The sequence below is a fragment of the Lagopus leucura genome, unplaced genomic scaffold (assembly GCF_019238085.1).
Source record: "Lagopus leucura isolate 7727_CA_CO unplaced genomic scaffold, USGS_WTPT01 Super-Scaffold_741, whole genome shotgun sequence".
In the NCBI taxonomy this organism is placed as follows: Eukaryota; Metazoa; Chordata; class Aves; order Galliformes; family Phasianidae; genus Lagopus; species Lagopus leucura.
The window spans coordinates 11978781-12006473 of NW_024962256.1; the positions used below are offsets into that span (position 1 = coordinate 11978781).

General features: G+C 47.2%; 1 protein-coding gene across 1 annotated transcript in view; it reads left to right on the forward strand.

Moving 5' to 3' along the window:
• Window position 1: 1 nt before the first annotated feature.
• INPP5A (inositol polyphosphate-5-phosphatase A) overlaps window positions 2-27693 on the forward strand; it is a gene marked incomplete at its 5' end in the record, with an annotated part of 209170 nt that continues 181478 nt past the window's right edge. Inside the window, one exon of the mRNA XM_042863573.1 lies at window positions 2-37. Within this exon, the coding sequence (XP_042719507.1) occupies window positions 2-37 (36 nt within the window). The remainder of the gene's footprint in view (window positions 38-27693) is intronic.

A 27693-nucleotide genomic window follows, 5' to 3' on the forward strand; every position in this document is an offset into this window, starting at 1 on the left:
GCTGGTGACGGCCAACGTCGGGTCCCTCTTCGACGACGTAAGTACCGGGGGGTTCCGCTCCCCGCGGCCCGGCGGCGGCCCGGCACGGGCGTGCGGGCGGAGCGAGGCTCGCGGCGGGCGGGGGAGGTGCGGGATTCGGTGCAGCTCCGGGGCCGGGAAGCGGCCGCCCCTCGCCGGGCGCCGTTTGCGGCGCGATGCTCGGGCGGCTCTGGGCGCGATCCCTGGAGCCGCGAAGGAGATATTTGCGACGCGCCGAGGGTGCGGGCGGCCGGCGCTGTAGGGCTACGCGGTGAGGGCGGTGTTTGGGGCTGTCGGGGGCGGCGTCCGGGCTGCCCGACCTGCCGATGCCGCGGGGTGCGGTGGGGCGCAGTGGGGCCCTGCAGCGCCCGCCGTGTCCCGCTGTACGGCCGCGAGGGCGACCCGGAGCGCGCTGAGCTTTGTGAAACTGCGCCCGCAGTTTGTCTCTCCGGCGCGCGTCGGGTTCCCGGCGAACGAGCACCCAAAACATTTGCCTCGTGCTTGCGATGGCCCCGAGGCCGCATCCTGGCAGCGGGGTGCTGTTGCCTGGCCAAGTACTGACGTGGGCCCGACCCGCAACGCTGTCGTTAAATCTCACAGTGTGCGCGGCAGGTTCCGGGGTGTCCTTTATTAGAGTCTGGGGCTCCGCAGGCGGCGCGGCATGCTGCTGCTCGCAGCCACGGCGGCTGTGCTGCTGTCTCGCCGTGGGGCGGGTATGGCCGCAGGGGGCTGCTTTTGGCCTGGGGGTCACGGTGTGTTGCTGGCAGCTCCTGGCAGGTTCTGCGGCTGGGAGCCGGGACGCAATGGGCCAGCCTGGAACACAGCTCTGGGCCGAGCTCCCCCGCCTGTTCTGCCGTGGTCCTCCTTGTGAGGTGGGGATGTGGGGCACCTCTTTGTGAGGTGGGAACGTGCAGCCACTCTGCAGCCTAGAGGGACTTCAGCTGCGGGCAGGGACTGCTGCCCTGTTGGCTCCACCTCTGTGGGTCTGCAGAGCTGCCTTGGGATTCTCTGGTTCATTTCCCTGTTCCAGCTCCCCTCAGTTGGTACTGAAGTTACACAGTGCATCAGAATCTGCCCTGCGCTGTGCCTCTGTGCTTGGTGCCGCCTGGTCTGTGGGTCCAGGAGCCCCTGGGTAGTCCTGTCCCCATTTTCCCCCTTCCTTTTCTCCTGACAGCCTCTTCCCGTTGCGGGGCCCTTTGGTTGGTGTGAAGTGGGCTGCGTGCTGCTTCATGCTTGGGATATGTTTTGTGCAGATGCCCCTCAGTTGGGACTGGCATTTAATAGCAGAACAATGTTCTCCTGGCAGACTGGCTGCCTGGGGTGAGTGCTGTCTTGCACACCTGGCCTGGCCACACACTTGCAGGGTCCAGGGATTTCTGGCTCATGCTGTGTGCATCCTGGATCATTGCAGCCCTAGGATAGCTGCAAGCAGTGGGAGACACCACTACTCCCCCATTGAAAGCATTAACACAGCATTTATTGGTTCTGTGGTGTTCTTCAGAGCTGTGTGTCACTACTATGAGCATGTATGGGACTTGGTGCGTCTGTCAGCTGTGCTTGAGCAGTCGCTGCTTGTCCTTTTGCAGGATGCTTCCTGCTTGTTAGCACAAATGTTGCTGCTGGGAGCAGGTGATGAGTTCAGGTTACCTGTGGGTTGCTGCTGCTTCTTTTCTCTCTCCTCTTTCTTCTCCCCTCTCTTTCTATGTTTTTCCGTCTCGTTTTCCTTTTTTCCTCCATCTGTGCTGCCCAGATGTCTCACTCACCCTTCCATGAATCTGGTGGCCACAGAACAAACCTGTCTGGCACATCACTGTATGGGATGTTACTTTGTGTGCTGTTACTGGGTCCTTTATTCTCTGTTTGTGCCCTCCCTGGTTGGGGCAGGAGCCCTGGGCTGAGTTCAAGTTGATCCATACCCTGCCCACTGCGCCGTGCAGATGCACCCAGTCATCTATGGGGCTGCATGTGCTGGAGGAGCTCTCTTTACTGCTTGTCTAATGATTCTATTTAGTTATTGGCACACTTGTGACTGTACGTTCTGATCTAATAAAGGTTTGGCTTTTTCTGTTGGGTGGAGGCAGATGGTCATCTTCAGAGTTCCATTTGTGTTGTCTCAGAAGCACGGTTTGCTCCACTGAGCAGGGAGAGGCTACCAGATAGGCAGGAGCACCTGGCAGCAGGGGCTGATGGAATAGATGCGCTTTGGTAGTGTGGTAGTACAGGTTTACGTGACTTCATTAATCCAAGTTATTTTAAACCTTTGAGCGTAGGCTTCTATGGTAAAGGTTTCAAATAATCCAGCAGGCTTAGCCATACAAGCTCCACAATTTCTGCTCGGGCTGGAAAGCGCTGCGTTCAGGCTGAAGTCTATGAGCCCGTGTCAGGCAGGCTTCCTAACGTGTGGCCTTGCTTCTTCATACCTCTCATGCATGTAACTGTCCTCCAGGAGGAGCGATGCAGTTATGGAGTCCCCAGGACCATCTCAGGTCAGAAGTGCCACGATGACAAGGAGAGGCAAAAGCTCCAGGACAGCAGGTTGTGTGGTTTTGTTCATTAAAATAAAAAAAAGAGGGGGAAGCAGCTTGGGGAATTGCTATTTGCTGGCAGCTGGCTGACTGAAGCCTTTATCCAACACCCTGGATTAACCCAGGTTGCCTTGCCTGGAGCGAGACCAAGTGGTCGTGGTGAGTCCCTCTGTTCCAGCGCAGGGCACTCAGTGTCCCCATGCAGCTGGCAGCGCTGTGATCCCTGCTGCTCCACGGCTGCACACAGCGCTGCCCTTCCTGCAGAGCGCCCGGCCAGGCGGGTGGCTCCTGCACCCCGATGAGTTCAGGCTGTGCTGTGGGGAGGCTTCCTGCCCCAGCCCTGTGGGGTATGGTTGTTGTTAGGAGTACACCTACTGCTCTGATCCTGAGTATGAACCCAGAATATCCTTCGCTGCTGTTAGGACTAGAAATCTGCTGGTTGAATTTGACGTAGAAATACTTCCTCTAATCATTTCTGAAAGCAGCCTGCTCTTCTAATGGGCAGTGATCCCAACGCGAAGGTCTGTCCTTATCGCATCTGAACTTAGCTTGCTGATTGTGAAACGGGGGTGCGGTTCTGTTATGGTGTTAGGTATCTGTGGATGTAACTGGTATTAAGTCATAAAGACGGTGGCTTTGTTTTCTTGTAATTTATGTTATCTTTTGTTTTGATTGTCCCTCCAGGAAGAATTTTCTGAATTTTGCAGAATATATCAAACTTGTTAGGATGGAAAATGTATTATTTAGGTTTGGATTTCCAAGCAGGTATCAGTACTAGCATGTTGCAAGTTAAGGCACCTTCTCTTCAAGTCACAGTTTCCAGATTAAGTTGAAGACCACACGTGCTTCACTGTGATTGTTGGTTTTATTACTATCAGTTTTGTGTGCACACCACTGTTGTCATCTTCAGTTTGTTTGCCTTTTTATGGCAGAAAGGCAGATAGATGTTTTTTTTTTTTTAGTTTCTGCTGCTCTTATGCTTACAGTGCTTTGTTTTACTGAATTCTCAATGCCTTTGCAGAGGGTGAAACTTTTGAAGTAGATCAGAACTTGGTGCTACTAAAAGTTTCCTGAGCTAGGTGGAGATGCGGTGGTGGGGAGGAGAAAGCAGTTTTGTTACCCTTTACAGTGCCTGTGCATTTTTAATTGTTTTTAATAACAGAGGGATCCACCGTACCTTGAGAATGAAGCTGTGGGAGGCTCGCTGCCTGTGGATGCAGCTGTTGCCCAGGTGTGTGCTGGGGTGAAGCTGGAGGTGGCCCTGGGTGCCCGTGCCACGTGCTGAGCAGCCCTCTCCGTGTGCATGGCTCCCGGCTCGCTGCCACAGCTGCCTTGCTGTGGGAATGCCTCGCTGCCCCTTGCTCTGCTGGGCTCCCCAGCTGCAGGTGGGCCTATAGGTATTGCCCAGCGGCTGAGGGCATGGTGGAACTGCAGGGTAACGTCCGTGCTGAGCCTTGCCACAAAAAAAGGTTTTTCCAGATGTGCAGCAGTATCGTGGAACTGCTTATGACCCCACTTAGGGAAAGCAGAAATATAGCCTGGGAGATGTGGCACTGGCTTGTAGCTTGCTGTTCATACAGTCTGTAGGCAGTAGCGACAAATGCAGGTGTGTGCTCTGCTGCCGGCGTTGCAGCGTGCAGTGCTTGGTGGCCCCGGCTCAGCCTTGTCCCTGCAGCCCGGTGCTGTGCAGGAGGTGCTGCTCCGTGAGGGCTGCCCCGGCCAGGGAACACAGCAGACAGCAGCACCTGAGGGTGAGGTGCAGAACAGAACAGGTTCTACTTCAGGCGTGAGTAGCTGCCAGAGCCCATGCAGCTGTGCAGCGGAGTGATGTGTCAGTGTGCATCCATGTACATCTTGGAATCTAAAGCTTTTTTCTGACTTGCTGAAGAAGGTTGGAGCAATGCAGGTGCAGCAGAGATTTTTTTTTTTTCTCCAAAATAGAGTTGTATGTTTAAAAGTAACTTTTTTCTTGTCTGCTAAAAAGGAAAAATGTTATTGCTTGTACTTTTTAGAGTCCTCTGAGCAGGACTCAGGACTGATTAGGAGGCTGTGAAGCAATTGCCTCCCTTAAGCAGGAAATTCAAAGATTATCTTGCAGACCATCTTTCTTTGATCATGATTAAGTGATGATTAGCAGCAAGAACACTTGTTTACACGAGGAATTAATATAATGTGCATTATATGACTGTAGCTTTCTGTCACTGTGGTTTTGCAGCAGGTGCCATGGAGCGGGCAGCCTGCTGCTCACTGGGTTTCCACACACTGCTGGCATCTCAGGATGGTGGGTTGAGGTTCCAGAGCACTTAATTGCAAAATTACATGTGTAGTGGGACATGCAGTGGGATGTGGGGTACCACAGCAGGAGTGCTTTATGCGTGCTCTGTTCGTGTATCGGTTTGTACTTGCATGCTCATGAAAGTGATGTTTCAAAGCTTTTGTTGCTTTTTTTCAAAGTCCTCATAAATTTTGCTACCACAGAATTTGACTTCAAAGGCACTTTCACACAGAACGCAGCCATGCCCTCAGATCGCATGTTTTTTCTAAAGGGCTGATTTGCCATTTATTTACTTTTTTCTCCTTTTCTGTCATTTGTTTCATCATAGCGCTCGCATCTTCCACCCCTTGCAGACGTATTCTCTTGTCACCTCCAGTGGCTTTTCCCCTCTCTCCCCTGTGTATACTTGGCTCTTCCTTACAGCTCCCGCCTTGCTGCTCGTGTAAGTGTGGACGTTATGGAAGAGCCGCTGCTCTCTGCAGCGTTACTTGCATCTCAGATTCCATCAGGAAAGCGAAGCTGTTGGCGCTGAATGCGTTGTTACCGCTGAGGACAGATGCTGTGCGGCCACAGAAGGGACGACCGCAGCCGGAGCGACCTGATTTACCGATGCACACTGCTGGTTTGGTACAGCGGCCCTGCTGAGGACGGCCCGGAGCAGCATCTCACCCTCACAGCCCAGCTCGCAGTGGAGCCTTCGGCCTGGTGCTGGGCGGTGCTCCTGTGAAGCCGGCGCTGTGTTGCAGGGGCACAGGGCTGAGCGGTAGTGGAGCGCTGCGGGGTGAAGGCCTGGGGCCGGGCCTTGCTGTGGCTCTGTCAAGGCCTGGCCGTGCTGCCGTAACTGGGTTTGTGTGGGGAGGCAGAATGGGAGAAGAGCGTCAGTGTGAGCAGTGCTGGAGGCAGCGCGAGGGGGTGGCTTCGGTGTTTGTCTTCGCTGTGGCACCAAACACAGCGCGTTGTGCCAGATGTCAAACCCAGCCATCCTGCACGAACCTGCTTTCTGAAGAGTTAAAAGAGAACTGCCTGCTGCTCGTCCCAGCCCTAGGAGTGCCTGAGCACAGAACTTGGTCACCGCAGGAGCTGGTGGTTGTTCAGTCCTCAGAGACCCAGCATTAACATGAAGACAGCGCAGTGGTTTGCTGATGCACGCGTAGAAACCATACAGATCTCTTTTCTGCAATGTAGGAGTGTGGTGTGCACTGGGCTGAGGCTGTTCAGGGGTCTTTGTAGCATGGACTGTGGCTTTGAAGCACAAACTGGGAACCAGGAGAGCAGTAAATGGCAGAACCTGTTGCTGCAGATCGTGTGGGGGCACTGGTGATTGGCAGAATTCAAAGAAGGATTTATGCGAGTGTCCCAGAGAAGCAGTTCTGGAATTGCCCGAATCTTACCAGTTCTGCAAAATAACTTGAAGTAAGGGCTTTTGCTTTTTCTCCACGCAGAAAATATTTTGCGGCAGCTGTTGGGCAGTAGGTCTGCAGGAGCTGGGGCTCTTTGCACTCAGCCACAAGCGCCTGTATGGCCCCAGCTGTGTGCTCAGCACCCAGCCCCTGGCTTCGAGCTGGGGTGCAGTGAGTGCCTTTCTGAAGTTTGTGCTCCAGTCTGGCTCTGTGGGAGCAGGGTAACATGTGGCTCTTGGACAAGACCCAGGGCGAAGATTCTTTCCCACTTATTTGAAGGAAGGCAGAAAAGTATCGCATGTTGATTTCAACACAGCTTGTATGGGCATGCATCGCGTTTCATTGCTGCACAAGTTCTTGGCTAAACAAAGGATCAGTTAACACAAGCTGTATGAACCTCCTGTTTAGTAAGAGGTTTCTGTGGCTTATGCAAGCACAAATGAAGTCAAAGTTAGCTCTTGAAATAGGCTTAAAAATAAATAAATCTGAAGAGCCACAGGAGTAAGTAAAAGCTGGGAAGGATGTTCTGGCTCAATCTATCTGTTAGCGAGGTTTACAGAGGCTGCTAATAGAACATTAAGTAATGTTGCCTTTTTCTAGAAGGTTCAGACACTCTCAGGAGTCTTTGCTAATACCTCAGGAGAGGCTGGTCAGAGGGAACGTGCTGTTTGTATGGTGCCGGAGGTAGAACTGTCTCTACTTGTTCTCTGCTTGGTTTTTTTTTTTCAGTTTCCATTACATTCTAGAAAAGAAATTTGTATTGCCTTTGAATATTGGCAAGCCAGTGGGTTGAGTTCTCCTGAGCTGTGCTGTTAGCGCCGCAGGAGATGCGCAGTGAGCAATAGGCGGGCTTTGGGAGCTCTGGGTGATTCTGAATTCTTTCAATCAAGTCTTCCAAGTGAGCCTGTGGGAGAGTGTTTTTTAGTTTTTTTGTATTTGTGATGTGGCAAACTCTAATTTTAGAGGCTTTACCAATCCCAGTGGGAAAAGCAAAACTCCTTTTCCCATAGGAACATCTCAGAAACGCACGGTGAACTTTTTCTGGCACTGTTTGTTTATGTGTCAACCAAACATTAAAAGAAATAGTTCAAAAGTCACTTGAGGGAATTCTGTTTTCATTGAGTATCATCAGCCAGCATCAAACTATATTTTAATTACTTCAGTATTCTTGTTTATTTAGGGAGAGAGTTACAACTTTTCGTAGTGCTGATAGGACAACGAAGACCTCTGTGTGTAGTGTTGGGAATGCTGCTCTCATTGCATGTTGCTGCGGAGGATTTGCACAAGCAGGATTCTTTCTGATGAGCACGTGGGCTGTTTGTGTCCATAACTTCACCATTTAAAGTGTTTTTTGAAAAGCTGTTCATAGTAATTCTAGACAGACATTTTTACTATCTTTTTTTTTTTTTTAACTAGAGGAAGAAATGGAAGAACTTGTTTGTTTGTTTTTGTTTTAAACTTCAAATGTTGCCAGACACATGAACTAGTAAAGAGCTGCCTGAGGCTGTGTATGACGAACCCGCTTGCTTGGGAGGGTTGGATGTGACCCAAGATCTACTGGACACCTACAGCAAGCCTGTTTTCACAGACTGGCAGTGTTGTTTTTCTGGGCTGAAACAACAGACTTTATCCAGGCTTGGCTGACTGCAAGGCTCTGGGGCTGATTCTCATTTGTTTTATGAGATAACAGTTTTTTGGAAGAAAAAAATGCTGCAGAGCCTTTCTCTGGCTTTCCTTACTGAATACTAAATTATTTGCAATTTATGACCGCTGCCCCTTTCACCTGATCTCAACAAAGATCTTAAATGTAGTCTAGGAAAAGATAGGAACCAGTGCTGTGAAGGGCTGTTGCTCTCCTGGGGTGCCAACCACTGTCGTCCTGCAGTTCTGCAGTGCTTGTGTGGAATCTACGCCTCGTGTGTCACACAGCGCCAGGGCCTCGTAAGCCAGGGGAAGGGGTGGAAGCCCTTGACTGAGTACGGAGTTCTGTGCAAGGCTCACTTGTGTATTGCTTACAGGGCAGAACTTTTGCCAAACTAATTGCATATGCATACTTCTGTCTTGTATGTGAAAACCATTAAGCAGATTTAAAAAGCAAAGTTTATTAGGTTATATTTGGAGCAGTACAAGTAAGGAAATATCTCTGCTGTGCAAATCTACTTCTTCCTTGGAGGTCTTCAAAAGCCGTGTGAACGTGGTGGAACAAGAACCTGCTCTGGGAGGGCCTTGGGCAGCAGGACCCCGGAGGTCCCTTCCAACCTCAACCAGACTGAACCAGCCTGTGACTCCATGCCACAAGAGCTGACTTTTTTTTTTAATTACCTCTTTTCCCTCTTGTTTTTCTGTTGTCAAAGCCATTGTCTGTTGCTTTCCAGCGCTTGTGGAAGACTGCCTGCTTCTTAGTTCATCTTGTGGCAAATCCTCATTGCCTTTTTATCTGCTTGTCTGTTATGGCTGTACAAGTTTCCCGGTTCTTCATCTCCTTTCCTCCAGGGCTGTTCCTTTCTGTCACGCCTACATGGTTTGGCTGGGCTCCGCATGTCTCCAGTTACACTTTTCTAGAAAGCATGAATTCTCATGCTTGAGATCAGCTCCCATCTCTCTCCTCAGAGAGCAAAGCGAGTTACTGGTTCCCGTTCACAGGAGAACTTCTCTCTATTGGGAGAGTAGTGCAAGTCATTAACTTTGATTTGTTGTAGATTTCCAGTGCAGTCTGGGATGTCCTTCAGTCCTTGCTTGCCGGCTGTCTGGTAGGGCACTTTGTTTTAGTGGCTGCTGAGCGGTGATGCAGCTGCATCTGTAATGGTTTCTTCGTGAAACTATCTTGTATTCCACCCACACAATTGGCAAGACATGGCAACTGAAAAAATCCTTGTATATTTATGCTTGTTGTTAAGGCTCAACTGGAATGACGTGTACAAATTTAAATTTCTATTCACTGTGTTCACTTAGTTTACAATGAGGTAAGTAAAGGTATGAGAAATGGGGTCAGATTCCTCATGATGTTTTCCTTGATAGATTTTTCTTTCCTGCTCTGCAACTTTCAAAACCCTGATATTCCTACACAGAATGTATGTTTATATTCCTTTTTCTCCCTCTCATTTCGGGGGGTGAGACTTGTATCTCTACAGAAATGCAGAAGTCTCTTCCCTCCTGACGCTACCCAGCCTGCTGCCAGGCAAGGGGCTCCGCTTGGCCCAGCAGGGCTGCTTTTGCCTGAGTGTCAGTGGAGTTTGGCATTCCAAGCAGACAAATGCCTGGGCTGTTTGAATGGCGTTCTCCACAAACTTTTGAAGTCCAGTGATGATGATGTGCTTCCCCTGCTAAATGTCTGTCCAGTGTAGTTACCAAAAGTACAGCTAATGGAGCCCATAGACCACATCCAGATGCTTTGCAGGATGATGTTGGTCCAAAAGCTGGAATACAAGCACTTGAAAACAAAGGCTGTCCTACTTCCCTGGAAACTTCAGGAAGAACAGACTAGTTGGTCAGCTTAGGAAGTTTTTAGGAATCTTCTGAAGGCTTCTTGTGCTGTGAGTGTGCAAAACTTGAACCCTCTGAGCTCGGCTTTCAGTTCTGATTTGGTTTTTGTTTGCCTGAAAAGGTGTTGGAGCCAGAATGTGATTGCATGTGACTGGAAGGGTAAGAGCAGAGGGTGTGCAGGATTGACGGACAGCTCATGAATGTGAATCCCTACCTAAAAACAAGTAACAGTGAAGATGTGTGATGGGAAGTGATCAGGTAGCAGAATGGTCCTTCACTGGTATGCAGTTCAGTGTCACTGTCACTTAAAGCATGATTGGACCGGAGACAAACTAAGCTGAGAACTTGGAGATGTTGTCACAGTGCCAAAAAATATTTAAAAATAAATATTCCTCTTCTATATCTTTTCAGCTGTTTCATAATGTAAAGCAAGACAACTGTTACTTGTATTTACAGTAATTTATGCAGCACAGTTGGAATGCACAGCGTGAGCTTCTGCCTGCGTGTAAGGACCAGCAGCTGGGTCTGCCCTGCTGGGGGGCCTGGGGCTTTCTGGGAAGGTTGAAGACAAGCTGGATGAATATGTAAGGAAAACATATATATGCTCTTTTAATTCTGGTATGATCTTGGGCTAATTTTATTGGCCTTAAACTACTTTCTTTTAAATATCAGTGAACGAGGTGATCTACAGGAAAATTGACTTCTGAAAAATATGAAACAAAGTAAGACCTGGGAAGTCATAAAAAATAGCTGGAGAGTTTGTACGGTTTGTCTCTTCAGACAATGGATGGAGCTGTTGAGGTAATGCTTGAAGTTACACCCTTGTTCCAGTTCAGAAAGCTTTCTCTGAACTGCATCTTCTTGTTACTTTCCTGTCAGTGTGAGGGGTGTTAATAGTGGGTGAATGATATGGATTGTCTGAAAGAGATTTGCAGAAATGGTTCTAAAATTGCTGCTGCTCTGTGCATTTATATCCAACTGTTATCTTTAATTGCATTCTGGTAGTAGAAGGTGTTGCATCAGCAGCATTGCACACGTGCTGAGCTTCACCAAAGGACTGGGCAGCAGAATTTCATGCTTCCTGTCATATTTTGCCCAAGCACATCAGTGACCAGATCTCTAGATTTATTTCTAGAGTTTAGGAAGATGGCTCTGTATTTGTTTCTAAATATTTTGAAAGGAGCTGACTGCTGAAAAGGTATGTCTATAAACTGCAGTACGAGCAGGTGGTGGTGGTGAACTTCTCCTCATGCACCTTTTCTCTTGGTTTTATTATTGCCTGTTCTCCAGAGATGCTAAAACTGAAATTGTCTCATTTGCAGCTGTGTTGTGTGAATACTTCTGAGGGTCGCTGTAAGACCCCCAGCCATTTAGAAATCTAGGATGGGAGCAGCACTTATTTGTGATTGTTGAAGCGCATGGTGACACCTACAAGCCTGGTGATAAGTCCAGTTTGCAGTACTAAATGATAGCATCTGGTGGGAGGACACGGTCTCACTGTGGGGAAACAGTGTGCTGATAAAACAGGCATAACATTTGTTGCCTGATACAGAACCTGGAGTACAGCAAACTGTTCACTTTGTGGAAAAATGCAAAGCAAATGCCAACAAATGTGGCACTAACAAAATTCATTTACATTTCCTCTGCACCTGACGAGTGAATAATTGCTCTGTGCTCAGTCAGCAGAGCTATAGGTGTCTTGTCCTTGGCATAGTTGTTTTGTATTTGTAGAGTCTGTTCTACAATCTTGGTCCTTCTTTTTTTCCTCTAAGTAATGATCTGATGTTTTGCTTCCGTAACACAACTGAGAGGATAAGGGCACTCACTTCAGTGAATGGTCAGTGAGGTGTCCTCCGTCTGGACCAGCACCTCTAACCCCTGCTTACCTTCAGTGCTGCTTTGGTGGGCTTCTCCAGCACAGCGCCTCCCCTCTCCTGTGGTGCAGCGTTTGGGATGTCCGTGTTGAAGATGCCCAGCGCTGGTTTGCAGGAAGCCACAGCTCTCTGTGGGGGTCTGAAAATGGCCACGTAGGTGTTTGTGGTTAATAGTATTAAGTACTGTAATATTTGTTAAGAATTCAGCAGCTCAGCAGGCGCGCTGACACAGATGTAAATGCAGCTGTCTGAAATGGCCTCTGTTTTGACTGCCTTATTTGGGAGAGATTTACTGATCACTGTGATAAACTGCAGAGCGCAAAACCAGGCACAAAGAGAAAAGGCCTGCTTTCATTGTACAGTGCTTCAGACTTTCAGTGGAATTTATTGCAGCATCTTGTTTGTTTGAGTGTTCTGCAGGCACAGTGGTGGCAGCGGGATTAGCCTTAGAGAGCAGAGGAAGTGTTTTACTCTTTCTGTACTACGTGGGCTACATTGTTTTGTTTAGCTGGAAGATTTTTGAAGTGTGTTCTCCATCTTCTGGATGGTCCCTTCTGACAGGACCTGTCGTGGAGCACTGGAGGGGACAAGAAAACGCACATTCATGGAATTGAACCAAAAAACTGCTGGTTTCACCAGTGGAACAGTATTTATAAGTAGCATATCTGTGAATATTCCCCCCCGATTTTTAAAACAAAATGGTTATTTTAAGACTTTCTTTAGTGTTAATGTTCTCCTAATTTTTTGAAATTGGCAAATAGCTGAAGAGTACAAATTCCACGTGTGATCACTGTTGGTTATCTTCCTTTTATCTGCCTTTTGTTATTTGTTACGTTGGAACAGTATGAATAGCATTTATGTTGAACTCAGTCCTTCCTGTCAGGGCAGAAAGTGAACTTTATCATATCCTTTTATTTAGCAAGTAAAAAGCTTAAACAGTGTTCAGTTCCTTGATTTGTATGTTTTTGTCATGCCTTGATACCATTCTTCAGTATTTTAAAACTACTGAATCTTACAGATTTCTACATGGATTTATCCAAAGGTCAGGAAAGAGGAGAGATGTGCATTTGTCACAGTTTCTGGAGAGTTTCTGAAATATAAGTGGAAGGATCATTGGATTTAATGATTTGGGCAAATTGTGTGCAAGTATGTGTGTGTTTGTGTAGCATTTGGATTTAGGTCATCTCTAAATCTTAAACGGTTCCACCTCGCTCCGTGGCTTGATGGTATGGCATGAATATGTAGGGATACTTTTCTGTGAAACAACTTAAAAGGATTAACATAGTTGCTTCAATTTCTTATGGGGTTTCCTGGTATCATAAAATGCCACAGGTGCTGTGGGATGGTGTACAGAGTAAGGCTGTGATACCGGGGGGAAGCTTCAGGTTTTGTAACCTGACTGATTAATTTCTGTGTAGCTGTTACTACAGCAGTAGTTGTAGTCAAGTAATCTGTGTGTTTCGATGAGAGCTGTTGTAAGCCAAAGGCATGTAACTTGAGTGAAGCCTCCGTGTTGTCAGTCTGAGTGAAACAAAAAGGATTTCCCACAGATCTAAATAGAGAACCAGAAATGGTTATTTTGGAAGATAGCTCAGAACTGGGATGGAGAATGAGAAGATATGTATTACTCCGGAAGGAAACTGTAAGTGTTTGAGAGAATCTTTGTGTGAATTTTTACCCTCTTCAGTAAGGATAGCCTGCACAGGTGATGTTCTCCTATATCTGCAAATATTTATTGCATTGGATGGCTGGGTATTTTAAACAAAGTAAAGCTCTTGATGAAACTCAGTGTAAGTTTCCATATGGAAACTATGTCAAACATAATCAAAGCAGGCATGCAAAGTATTAACAGTTATGCTTTGTAAATCCTTTAAAGTTTTGACAAGACTTCTATTTGTTAGCCATTAATACGCCTTTTTCAGATGGTCACTGAAATATGACTTTCATCCCAAAGTTTATTAGTCGCTAGAAAGAGACCTGTGAAAAGAATTGTTGTGTGGTTACTGGTAAAGGGCTTGCCATGTGTGTTTAGAACATTGCCATTCCTTTCCTACACTCTACCTGAACTTCTCTGAACATAAGAGTTTGGATACAATTCGTTATGCTTTTACAAGTATTATGGGTTTTCAATTGGTCATACAGGTAAAGATGTGACTACAGCTTGGCAGTGAACTCAAGCTTTAGTGGAGTTGTTCGTTTCCTGAGCCATCTTCTTGGACAGCTTCTGAAGAGCTGTTGCACTAATGTAAAGCTAGTAGTGCAGCATCTTTACTGTATTTCATTTGCCTTCATCAAGTGTTGTGCGTGACATCCCCTGCGGTTGCACCAGGGGAGCTTTAGGTTGGATGTCAGAAGAGTATTGTCAAGAAGAGAGTGGATGTGCACTGGGCTGTGCTGCCTGGGGCAGCAGCGGAGCCCACGTGGAGCTGTGCAGACATGGTGCTTGCAGACATGGTCAGTGGTGGGCATAGGTTAGGTGATGGTGGAGCTAGAGGATGTTAAGGGTCTTCTTAACCTACGTGGTTCTGTATGCATCAGTTCATGGACACCCTCATCCTCCCCTGCTCTGCATTATGTCTTTTTGTGGGGTTTTACCCTTTTCCTGCTCATAAAAATATGGATTATTAGGGGAGATATATTAATGTTTCTAAAATATTAGCATCTCAGAGATAATTTGGAAATCGTACTGCTATTAACTTGAAAGTGATGTGATGAATGGAAAATGAGATTTCTTTATATTCCCATGAGATGGTGGTAAACTTCTTCCAGTCCCCTGGCAGGTGCCAGCGCGATCTTCAACCTGCATGTGATGGAAGGTGCTGTGCATCCTCCAGCACCCCGGAGCCTGCTGAAGGGCAGCCAGGCAGGTGTTCCAGGGCAGTGTGCAGCACGTGGGCTGCTGCCAACCACTGCACATGGCTGGCGCAGAGGCTGTGCTCAGCCTGGGGCAGCTTGTTTGGAGTTGAAGCAATTAACGCCAGCCACAGAATTGATCTTAATTCGTTCCCCTTTCCTCCTACGAGTGTGTTACTGTAAGTGTGTGCAGTCGGTGCGCGGGGTAACGCTGAACGGTGCATTACTTTGCTCAGCTCCTAACTTACATTCGGAGTTGTTTGGTTTTGATGCTGTAGTTTTCTACACCTTCAGCAAAGGTGGTTTTGTGCCAACGTGCTGAAATCTTGAGAAATCTTCCTGGAAGTGGTATTGTCAGCAGCTGTCTGTGGTACGTGTTGGATCCCAGCAGTGCTTTGCTGAAATTCTGCTGAGTCTCCAGATAAAAATGCAGGGGATAGGTATGTATGTGGCGTATTTCTGAGATGTTCTTGTTGTGCAATTTTTATGGATAGGAAACAATCTCTTTAAGCCAAAAGTCACTTCTTCTTTTCAACAATTTGGAAATGATGTGATCTATTTTTATCATTCATCTTTCCCACTTTCTCCCTTCCTGTACTTCTTTCCAGGTACAAGGATGTGTTAATTTGTAAAGAACTTTTTTCTTACAAGTAAATAGATGAAATGGGGCAATCAGAACAGGTCTGATGTGCTATCCAGGGCTGTATTTCCAGTTCATCCTAAGACGCAGGTCTCTGTGATGGTAAATAACCAATGACTGCAGAGGAGGTGGGATCAGAAAGTTCCCAAGAATATTCAAGAGGCAAATAGTGGTAGTAGCTTGATAGCTCTTTACAAGCACACAGGCATGAGAAAGCACCAAGAAGCCTTCCTTCTTGCTGACAAAGTGAAGAGTGGATTGGACTTGTCCTACAAGACTTTCCTGATATTGGAGATACACCCATTTCTCAGATGCCTAGCCAGCATGTTTTATTCACAGGTTCTGGGGTTAAACTCATCTTCACATTTGGCAGCAGATAGGCTTTGCAAAGCTCTTCAGCATTTTTTCTCCTTTTTCTGTAGCAAAGCATGTGGATTTCTTTGTTTGATCATCTTAGTTCTCATCTCATATAATTAATTCCCAGACACTGCAAGAGCCCTGGGTGGTGATGATACTCCCAGCTCCCTTAGCATCTGTTTTTTCTCAACAATCCAATCTGCTGTGAATAGAAATATTTAGTTTATTAATGCTTCCACAGCCAGTATGTAAGGATGTGGGTGAAATTTATCATAGCCTAGCTGTGATCTCACTGTCCCTTTTGAACCTGTGAAAGTTATCACAGAAGTTTTGTGAAGTGAGGAGAATGAGAAATGCTAAAAATAAGAGTTTAAATTATTGAAGAATGAGAATCTGAACTGAAACAGAACTGCTGAGTTTTTAAGAGTCTACAGGGATATGGAACCTGCTAAACTTCACAGCATCATATTCAAACTATTCATCAATGTTAATCCATCATTTGGTTTCTTGAAAATTTCTGATAAGGATGCATTTAAAGGAATGGTTCTAGAGCTTAATTTAAGGAACCTTGGCTTTTGTCTTTCAGGATAAATTGTGCTGTTGCTGTGGGTAGCATGCAAACCATTTGGAAACTCAGCAAAGAAAGAACACTTAAGAAAGCACCCTGTGTAACTGTATTAACTGTTCTTCCAAGCAAATCAGACATTGCAATAAATGCACAAGCAGTTGTGACCTGCCTTTAAAACACCAGTTGTGCTTTACTCTCTTGTTCAGCGTTTGCTACCATTGGCTTTTTCAATGCAAGAAAAAAGCTCCTTTTTGCTATGCACAGGATATGGAATTAGGTTATCTATAGCCCTGTCAGGAATTAATAAAATTATGCTTCTGTATTATTATTATTATTATTTTGCCTAGGTGAGGAAATGTAAACTGTGCTTTTTGTGCTAGGAGAATTTATTAAAATATTACCTCTGTTATTGCTTACCTCCTTAAAACTTTACTAATTACAAGTCTTTTGAATTTAGGGTGTCTTTTAAAACTAGGTCTGGAAAATGGAGACAGTGTTTTTCTTTCTCTAAAGTTCAGAGCTCAGCTGAAGGATATTGTAGCAGAAATGTGAAGTCGTGGCCTGAAGCAGTGATAGAGCACCTGGTGGAAGGCAGGGCCAGCCCAGGGGAGCTCAGGTGCATGCAATGCTGCTGAGTGATGGAAGGGCTGGAGCCAGGATCCGCCCCTTCCAGACCTCATTTAAGGGCTGGCAGTGGAGGTGAGGGTGTCTTGCTGGAGATCGCTGTGTACCTGAAGCCTTTCAGAGGTAAGCAGATTATTTCTGTGCCCGCAACTGTTGTGTTAGAGCAGATCTTCACTCATTGCAGCCTAAGCCTTTGCTACTCTGCTGTTATTGCTGTGCTTTCTGTCATATTATGATAGGATATCATATGCCTGGATGCCTCCTTGTGTGACCTGGTGTAGGGAACCTGCTTTGGCAGGGAGGTTGGTCCCTTCCAACCCCTGCAATTCTGTGATTCTGTGATATTACAGGTGTCTCTGAGGAAGTGTAGAGGGGATGTGATGTTGGAACCATGTGCTTAGCTGTCCAGGGTCACAGAGCGGAGGAGAGTGTATTTGACTTTGTGTTCATCTTTTTTTTAATACACATTATGTGCTTTGAAAATCTGGTGGTTTGTTATTTCAAAATCATTGTTACTGAGTTCTGATGCAGTGTTTTGGTATCTTCCTGAGAGGTGCACTGCAAATCTTTCTTTTGAATCTGTTCAGGGAATGCATTTGTCATAAATGTTTTTTTTGTCAGTGATTTTTTTTTTTTCTTCTGTTGCTTAAGTATCTCTTATTTTGGATGTCCTCCTAATTCTTACGCTGTACCATTTTTTCTAGTGTTTTTCCTGCTGTTTGCTTATCAATAGAGAATAAGGCCATAGTTCTTAAACCCTGTGCTGAAATAGGGCAGATCTTTCAGAAACATACCAGTGATGTTTTCTGCTTTGAACTTCGGAGAAGTTCTATACAGGTCATTGTGTTCAGGAAATAGAGCCTGTAGCTATTTGTTCTGCATTTGTTGGCACTGTCTGTCAGCAGCAGTATTGCTGCCTTTCAGAAATTACTGTGCAAAATTACAGGGGGGTAGGAAATCAAATGGATTCTGTAATAGTGGACTTGTCTCTCAGGATTAACTACTTGTAAGAAAGGTCAGGTATTAATGTACCAGCACTAATAATGCTATCTGAAATACTTCATAGTATGAAGTTATGCCTCTTGCACGTGTTGGTTACTGTAGAAAAGCCAGAGGTGCCCAGTGGCCCTTTTGCCCAGGCTGTGCTTGGGAAGGCCTTCATCACATGAGTGCTGCTGGGGTTGGAGCAGGGAGGAAGGTGCTCCTGGAGCTGTGGGATACGAGGGAAGGGCAGGGAGGTGGGAGCAGTGGTGCGGTCTCCTCGTCCCTCTACGGACCCCTCTACAGACGAGGTCTGAGGCATCACCTGGCAGTGACAGGCATTGCTGCTGCTTCGTGCAGTTCCAGAGGTGCGAGGGGTGGGAGGAGAACTGCAGTGCAGGCATCCTCATCACACGATCCCTTCCAGCACCTCTCTGCTCGTCCCAGTTACTCGGAACGGTTTCCCTCTCAGGGGAGCTGCATGGTAAGGTCTCTGTGGTAACTGTAGCTCTTCCTTAGAAGGCAAAGTAATTTTAGAAAATGAAGTATTATTAGTTTTTCCTAACTGAGTTTTAGCAGCTGGAAAAGCGGAGAAGCCAAAAGCAGATTGGCTGGGAATCCTTCTGTGAGCTGTCTGCAGGTGTTCTGAGGAAGCTGATTTCCAGCCTAGCCATGGAGCTGCTCTGCCAACCTCAGAACGCTGTGCCTGTGGGGCCCTGGGAGGCCTGGGCAGGAAGGGCCAGCAGCCTTTTCCCTCCTCAGTGAGGCTGGATTGAGATACAGCCCCCTGTGGCCTGGCTCTGAGCTCAGGATCTGTGCGTCCCTTCCTTTGCTGGGGTGGTGCTGCAGCCTGGCAGGACTCTTGAGAGGGAGAACGTGCCTGCTGTGGGTTCATGATGGCATCAGCTGCTTTGCAGAAAGCTGGATCCCTGATCCCTGGCTCTGGGTAAAAGATGAAGGTACATGAGGGAAGTGGGAATCGTCCTGGGAGCTGCTGGAGTGATGTGGTAGAGGTAGGATACAGGTATAGGTTATCAGATAAATGGATTCCTAAAATCTGCTGGGCCCTTTCATCCTAGTAAATCCTGCTTCGTCCTCAGGCCAGCAAGCTGGTGGGGTGGGGTTCTGGCTGTGCAGCCTGGCACAAGCTGCCATGGTGCTGGGATACGTGTAGGGCAGCGTGAGCCGCACTTGTCTGCGGGAGTCTGCTGGTCCCATTAGCGCTGATGTTCACACTGCAGGATGTTTTCAAGGAGGTTAAAAGTCCTCTCTTACCCAAGGCTTATTCTGATGGATCGTGCAAGGATTAATTCTCAGCACCACTTAAAAAGTTGTATTGTCCAACACATTAGGAAACTGAAGCCAACTGCAATTAAGTATGCTTAGAGGGAATACTTCTCATGCTCTTAAGGTAGACGTTTATATTGCTGTAATTAAGAAATTGTGTTCCAGAGCAAACATTCTGAATCTGAGATGGAAATTCAAGTCTAGTCTTTGTCATCATGTGAAGATGGGGAAATAACAGAAGTTGAAACTAAAACATTGTCTTGGAGCAAGACTGCCTTGGGCAGTTCATTTCAAGTCTTTCTGTGCTTCGGGTGTCAGGCTTCTTGCTTCTTGCAGCTGTTTTAGAGCTGAGGTTTATGTACAGGAGTGTCAGAAATCAGTGGAAAATAAACTACATGCTGGGTTAGCATCACAGAGAGGTTCTCTGCTATCGCTGTTGGTGGGAAGCTTTCAATCTGCAAGCTGCAGCTCACGATGTGTCCTTAAAATCCAGAATTGTACCTGTGTGTGTCCCACTTTACTCAACAGAGCTCAGTGAGGGGGTGGCACTGTGCACAACAGGTCAGCTGTTGCCCCAAGGTGGGGGTGAGAGCCGTGCAGTGCAGTGCTGAGCACAGAGCTTGGATCGGAGGGGGTTTGCTCTGCCTCAACCCATGTTGAGCTGCACACAGCCAAGCACCTGCTCACCTTGGCTGTGTTCAGTGCAGGAATTGCTGTCTTGCTGCCTGGCCTTCAGGGGCAGTCTTTGTGTCGTGGCACTTGCAGTGGAGGTGTCTGCCTGGAGGGTGGGCATTGCGGGGCAGGCAGTGTGGTGTGGTCTGTGTGGAGCCACTACCACATCTGGTGGCTTCTGAGTTCAGGGTGTGTGCTGAGTGGGCAGTGCCTAGACAAGGTAGTGTGGAACAGGAGCTGTTTGTCTTGTGCGTGTTGCTCTTGCTTTTCTTGAGCTGTCATGTGGAATACAAAGCTATTGTACAGTTTGTATGCTCTTTAGTTGTTTTCCGTATCTATTGTGAGTTCTGTTTTAATTGATTATGCATTGCATTTTCTGTGAAACAAGTAATATAAAATTATTCTGATGTTATGAAGTATTTTGCATGCACTACTTCAAAATATTTCCTCATAAGGTCAGACTACCTGTTTTCCCTCTGAAGTTCCTTCAGGTGTATAGAACCACAGAACCATTAATGCTGGAAAAGCCCTCTGAGACCTCCACCCAGCCCACAGCCCACGTCCCTCAGTGCCACATCCCTGCAGCTCTGAACGCCTCCATGGATGGGGACTGCCCACCCTGGGCAGCTGTGCCAGCGCCGCTCTCTGGAGCAGACATTGCTGTGATACCATCCTGACCCTTCGTGGTGCAATGTGAGGCCATCACCTCTCATCCTGCTCCTCATGCTTGTTGACTAATACACTGATGAGGACAGCTTTTTTTTGTACTTGGGGTCAGAAAACATCACAGAAATGTTTTCTGTGTGAGGGAAAGGAGCTGCAGCTGGTGGGGCATAAAGCCACTGGACAGGCTGGGATTGTCAGAGCAGGGACCTGCAGGTTTGTGGTGCCTGCCTGCCTGTCATCCCTGCTGTCTTTCTGGGAAGCTGCACTGGTAGCTGATGGTAGCTACAAGCCTTGGCCATCCCTGCCAGCGAGGTAGAGCTGCAGTGCTGCAGGAAAAGCAAAATGGATGATAACTTGTGGAGATTTGTGGAAATGACCTGGCTGCTTCTATGCAGTCCTTATGTTACACAGCTGCTTGCAAACCCAGGTGTGCAGAGTGGGGCAGCTGGGAGTGGTGCCTCAAACTCCTGTTCTGAAGAGAAAGGTAACGAGGTGCAACTGCTGCTGACCATGTCAGAGAATGAGCGTTGTTTGGGACTTCTAGAAGAAATAAGTGTTGCATGAGATTGAAAAGAAATCAGGAAAGTGTTTGGACATTAATAACCTTTAGCAAAGCACAGAGGCAAACCTGGGGGACTTCCATGGCTTTTGTTTCTGTGCTCTTCTGCTTAACTATGCCAGAGTTTTCCTCCTTCCTGCTCTTGGGCTGTTGATGTTCCGTTCACCTGCAGCCTGTCTGCTGAGATTGCTTGCTTGGGAACAGCAGATGGCAGGGGAGCAGTTCCAGGTCTGTCTTGTATGTTTAATCCTGCTCTAGGTTCATCTTGGATGCTATTAAACTTTGTCTTTGTGAAAAATAAGCAACGCACGTTGTGTAGCTACAGGTAAAATGAAGGTAAAGCCCTTCCAAAGTACCAGAGCTCAGGTTTTTTAACTAAAATAATTGCTCTATTTGCTTTTTTTTTTTTTCTTTTTACTACGGTGACAACGTACATCTAATGCATTACTTAAAAGCTTAAATCGCATGTACAAAATCATTAAGTTTTCAACTAAAAATGCTGTCTTTAAACCCATTGTACTGTATTAGCAAGTAATAGGTTGTCATAGAAGTGTGTCTGGAAAGGGTCAGTTGACTTTGAGCAGCTGTGTTCGGATCGGTTCTCATGGACTGAACACCCATTTAAGGCTGCGGTGCGTCTCACTGTGAGTTTTGTTCAGAGAAAATCCAGAAGCTGTGCTCCAGTGTCAAGTGGAAACGATCAGGATTTTTTCATCAACAAAAAGTGTATAGGAAGGAATGTATTTTCTGTATATGAGAGCCTTTTGAAAGTGAAGTGAAAACATAGTGGCACGTTTGCATGGCTCCCGCACACACGGAGACAGTGACTTCATTGCACTTGTGTAGGTAAGTATTTGCTGATATATTCACGGTATGGCCGAGATTTGGTCAATGTAGGAACAATGATGCTTTTCTTCTTTGGAGCTCCTTTCTGTTAACAGCTGTGTTTAACAGTACCCTTCTGTTCTGCAAGTGCAGGACTTCCAGGATCACCTGGATCCCCCTGCTGGGATCTGAGTCTGCCACAGCGCAGCTGACTGTGGCGGCACTGGAGTTCATTGCTGTTCCAGCCATGTGCTTCTTTTGGAGCTCAGTCAGGGCCAGCACTGTGCCTCAACAACTTGAGTTCTCTGTGGACTTTTTTCTATGTATATAGGTGTACCTCCCCTTTTGTGGGGCTGAATTTGCAGTTGATAATTGGAATTCAGATGGGTTAGATCAAGTTGCTCCTCTGGGGACCATTTCTATCAGTCTTTAAATATTCATGACTAATTCTATGTGTTTGGAATCTGTCCATATTTAGGTTATGACAACCTGTCTGTGTACTCCTCCCATCATGTTGTAACAGATTGCTTGAGAAACAGAGCTGAACTGTAGAATAAACATGAGATTGTATGAGCTAGGCTGCACCATTTATTCCTTTATGTCATCATCTGATCTGCACAGCAAATCGAGGGGAGTTGGACTAGATGGCCTTCAGGTCTCCTCCAACTATTAAGGATACTGTGAAAGCCAACAACAAAAAGAATGAAGATAAAATCTTTAGTTAAACATTAACAGAGACATAATAAACTGCGATTCATTGTCTCCATACTTAATTCCAAGGAACGGAAGGATTAAAGGGCTGCGCTTAGCACTGTTCTAGCACTGCAAGGCAGATGAGCTGTTCCTCCTTCTGTGGAAGCGTGATGACTGTGCTGAAGCTCACCAGGGCCATAGCAGCTCATCCTATGGGCCTCTGAGCATCCTGGTTTTGCAGCTTAATGCCTTGTCAAAGCCCAGTGACAGTTGAGGATGGCGCTGCCACCTGGGAGCCAATTAGCTGCATCTCTGCCTTTATGGGCAGATCAGTGTAAGGCAGGGCTGAGTAATGCTCACAGAGCAGAGGGAAGGGATGGTGCTAATGAGAGGTCATATCAGGGCAGTCAGGGAACCTGGGCTGGGGTTTTGCTCTGAGTCTTTCACTGACTGTATCTGAAGAATCTGTGAAGCTGCACACAAAGGATGTGTCTGAAGAAAGCTGTGGGAGCTGTGTTGTGTTGGTACGGTGGGAGCCCTAAGAGCAAACACCCCAAATGCAGGAGCTGCGGTGACCCAGAGTGTGGTTCTGCACCCTGGCACGATGCAAATGGTCAGCAGCAAAGATGTGAGACAGATCCTGAAGGGCTCCTTGAAGCCTGCTTTAATGAAGAAGCTAGAAATAACCAAGCTACTTCTCTGAGGGGAAATTAATTGCTTTATAACGATATCCTAATTTTCCTGAGCCTGCTGCGGCTTTCTTGTCATTGTGTTCTGATTTCTAGTGTGGGGCTGCTGCTGTTGGCTTTGACGTTTTATTCTGCAGCTTTCCATGTTGGGCTGATCAAAAAGGCCTGCAGTTCCCATGACCTTCTTAAGCCTTCAGGAGTGGTCTCGGCTGCATGGCTTCCCTTTTTTTTGCACTTTAGTCAGTATATTTTGTGAAATGTTGTTCTATTTAAAGTTCTTCTGGTAAGTGAAGAGTGGAAACTGGAGGATTGGATGAAAACTTGCTTGTTTCAGTATGATCCAACAACTTGAGGTATCTTTTGAGGTTCTTCGATAGGTTATAATTGAACGTGAAGACAGGTGTCCTCTGATCTATTGAAGCATGTCACCGGCGCCACCTGCCTAAGGAGGGGAGGCAGATGTGCTGGGCTCTCCTGGTGCGTGGGGCAGTGGGACAGGGACCTCCTTGGCCATAGAGAAAGCAGTTTAAAAAAAAAAAAAAAGCATATTGCTGTGGAGTTCTGGAGAAAGCTCAAGATTTCTGCTTTGATGCTGATGTGGTGATCTCTGAGATCAGAAGACAGACCCGGATGGTATAGCCAGTCCTGGTGCGTCCAAGTTTTTGTAAGTAACTGTTAGCTGGAAATAGAGACATCAAGTAGGTGTCTAATAGCCTGTGTACCTTGGATGCTAACTGGGAGTCCAGTTAATAAATAACTCGTTCTACTTAGTCTTATTAACCCCTGACTGTGTTAAGTGTTGTGTAGCTATGGGAAATACTTTGTATGGAAAACTAAAGGGAAAGAAGGACTGTTAAACGCGTAGAAGGACTGCAAGAACAATGGGAAGATAATTTTATTTCAGACTTTGAAATACAGGCTCCTTATAGCGCCTTCATTTCAGTTCAGCTTTGTAGGTTAGAGAAGAAAGATCTGGCAACCAAGCACAGGGGAGTTGCGCTTCTCACTGGATTTACGTTCCCACTTCATGCCCAGCTCCCTGGTTGCATCCCCCATCCTGGGGCCGTGCAGTGCTGCGCTCATCCTGCTGTGTCCCCTGGCCACTGTGCTGCTGTGTGCGTGTCGGTGGGGTGTCAGCACCCGGCCTCATCCAGAAGGGCTGAGCTGGGGAGAGACTGGGCTTGCTCCGCAGACTGAAATCTGTGTTGAAGATGGAACAAACTATAGTTGTCCTCAAAACTAAGTTAATAATACTTGTGAATTACTTGCTATGGAATTTGACTGCAAAAAAAAAAAAAAAAAAATTCTTTCCTCCAGAACAGACTGTGTATTGGTGCATGGCATCTGAAATGTTTTCCTATTCCTGACTGCAGGAAGGGCTGTGCCCGCTCTGTGTGCCCACTCTGCGCCTGGGGGAGGCTGTGATGGCCGAGTGCCGTGGCTGCGCTGTGCCCAGCCGCCTCCTGAGCCGTCCTCGTGTCTGCAGGGCACGACTTCTTGGCTCGCTGCTGGTGTGAGAGGGCAGAGCGGAGCTGCGGCTCGGCCGGGTGCTTCGCGGGTGCTGCACAGGTCCGGCCTGCCTGAGCGCGTTCTGTAGGGGGAGATGTGGTTTGCTCACTGGTGTGTGACCTTTTAATGTTCATTGAAATCTCTGCAGCTTTACCTAGTCCCCGTGGTTAACTTGGTCTGTGCCGGCTGGTTAGGATGTGTCTTGCTTGAAAACGCCGTCTCAGCACTTCTCAGTGGTATCCTGGAGCCCTCCCTCCCACTCAGTTCTGGCTTCTGCTTTTTTCTGCCTCCCGATAAGGGAATCCCTGCTTGTTGGAGGCTCGCTGAGGACCTCCCCCGAAGAAGCCCGGGAAGCTCTGTGCTGCCCCAGCCCCCTGGGGGGCCCTGTGGGTGGGACCTGGGGCTGCTGCTGGGCCGTTCTGCTCTGATGTCAGTGCTGTGCTGTGGTTGTGACCATCCTTAGTGCAACCAGTAGGAATCGCAGCAGGTTTGCTATGACTGCCTGCAGCATGTTTGGGACGTAGCGAGGTTTTTTATTTTATGGAGACGGAGAAATCGAGTCAGTTCCCATCTGCTTGGTTCTAGTTAGGTGCTTGGCTTTGAGCCTGTAGCTGTTGTGAGAGTTACAAGAACATGCTTTAAATACCTAATATTATAATGTGGCGGTTACTTATTTGCATATCTGCCTTTCAGCTCTTCTTCCATGATGGATGTGTAACTGAGTTGTTCATGCTGATTTGCAGAAACTCTTTCCCTCTGGGGAAGGAAAAATTACAATATCTTTACTGAGGTTGCTGTCTTCGTAAGTCAGCCCTGAGCACAGGGGCAGTGTTCCTTTGCTCTTCTGACAGCAGTTAACCTGTCACAGTACAAGTGGGTGTTCCCAGGGCTGCCGAGAGGTGCAGCAGAGCGTGCTTACAGCTCTCCTTTGAAGTGCATCCTTGTTCTTGTGGTGTCTCTTAAAGTGTATCCTCAAACACTGGTACCCAAAGGGCAGGGCTCAGAGCAGCTCTTCCACTGAGACCTGTGGCACATCCAGAATGTTTCAAGATGTGAAAAGTGTCAGGGGAACAAGTCAATAAAAGCAATCTTTACTTTTTGACAGTTCTCCTTGTGTTTGAAGCACGTTTTCCTAAACAGGAAAAGAGCAATTCCAGCTCGGTTCAGAAATGTTGATACTAGGTGAAGTGCACTTCCTTGTGACAGAGAAAAACAGAAGTGTTACCTCATTGCAAACAGGATATCTCTTAATAGTTAGGTTTAAATATACGAAATTTTCCATAGTGGCTTTGAATTTCTGGAGCCACAAACACAGAATAGGATTTTGGCTGTATCAGTGTTATTTCTGGCTGGGCGTCAGGAGAGCTCTACTGATAGCTCCTGATATCGCTCGTTCGGGTTGCAGTGTTGAATCGAGCCTGCCACTGCGTTAGATGTGACTACGAAATGTTTGTGGAAGTTGACCTTTGTGTTTGTTTTTGTTCCTTCATACACACAGGGCAGGACTGCGTGCTGCTGTCAGGCCCTGGCTGTGCCCGAGGGCAGGCAGGGCTCTGGAGAGAGGCTTTACGTGCAGTACTGAGCTCTCATTTTGCTTAATGGTCAAGTGCGTGCTTATTCTGGTCTGGTGTGCCGAACAGTGTATGTGCAGTAGGTCAGGAAGCAGAACTTCTTTCCCCTCTTAAAACCCCCCCAGAGTTTTCATTGGGCTCCATCACTTCTGTTTTATGAACAGAAGTGGTCTGCTGCCTCCATCCCCCAGCCTTTAAGGTGAGGATCCAGAAGCTGAGCCAGTGATCACTGCAGAGCTGTTGCCTGTGTTTCTGAGGGGCAGCGCAGAGGTGGGAGTGGGCCTGTGTGTGCCTGTGTGCAGAGAGCAGGGCACAGCCTCGCTCAGGAGGCACGGTCCTTACACCGGTGGTGCAGGTACGAGCCCTCGGGCCTGGGAGCAGCGTGCTGGGAGGCTACAGCGGGTTGCTGCAGAAACAGGCAGGGTTTCTTCTGATACTGACTCTCATAACTGATGCACTGTGCGGGCGGGTCTGGCAATGAACTGTACTGAAATGAGATGCTATTTTTGTGATCTGGAGAACATTTCTAATTCTACACTTGTGCTTTAAATTAATCTATGCCTTTTTAATACAGTTAACTCCAGCTATTTTTATTTTCCTCTGTGTCTCTGTGGAGCTTTCTCCCAATAGCATCATCCTCCATGAGCTTATGAGTTGCTTCTGGAGCCCAGCATGAGAAGCTATCCACATGGATGCGGGCAGTGCTTTCTGGCTTCTCAGGTTCAGACTGTGCCATGATCTTGCTCACGTTTGCATGCAGCTGTCATTCCAGCGGTCATTCCTGCTGGGAACCCCTGCTTAGACTGTTGTCATGTGTCCTGGCAGCTGTAAAAGCTTTTCCCTGCTAGTGATGAATGAGGCCTTGGCTTGGATATCACCTGCTCAGACTACATTTGCACGCATATTCTCTTTGTGAGAATAGCTGCTTGACTTTGCTGTTGAAATCCCTTGTTTTCTGCAGCCATCCTAAGAGTTTTTTTGCCAGGTAGTATTGGGAGGTTATGTTTGTGTTGGTTTTCCCCTCATCTTGTGGCTGAAGTTTCTAACTTCAGTTGCACACTTGGTGGGCTTGCCAGGAGGAGCGTGTTTGTCTATCCCAAGGTGCCTCTGTTACGCTTGGGAACTTAATGCAGAAGGCTTTTGTAAAACCTTTCAGGGATGCTGTAAGAACAGGAATGACTGATATATTGAGATCAACAGGTTGGTGATGATGTGCAGCCGACTGATCTCCTTGTGCTGTTAGATTTTTAACTCTTACATATTTAAGTATGTATTTAAATCTTCTATGTCTAAGTTAGCTGGTGTGCAGGCTGTCTCAGGTGTGTGCAGTGTCTGGCATGCTGGCATTAACAGCTGCACCTCGGGGTTCTGGGCAAGGGGGAGAGCTGGGATATTGCTGGGTAGAACAGAGAATGGGAGGTGAAAACAGGAGCTGTATTTGCTGGTTGTTTGACTGGAAAGTGTGATGTGAGAAACTGCTCTGAACCTAAGATGGATGGAGGAATGCAGTCAGGTGGAAAACAGATCACAGAATGGCCCAGGTTGGAAAGGACCTCAAGGATCATGAATCTCCAACCCTGCCACCACAGGCAGGGCCACCAACCTCCACATTTCATGCTAGACC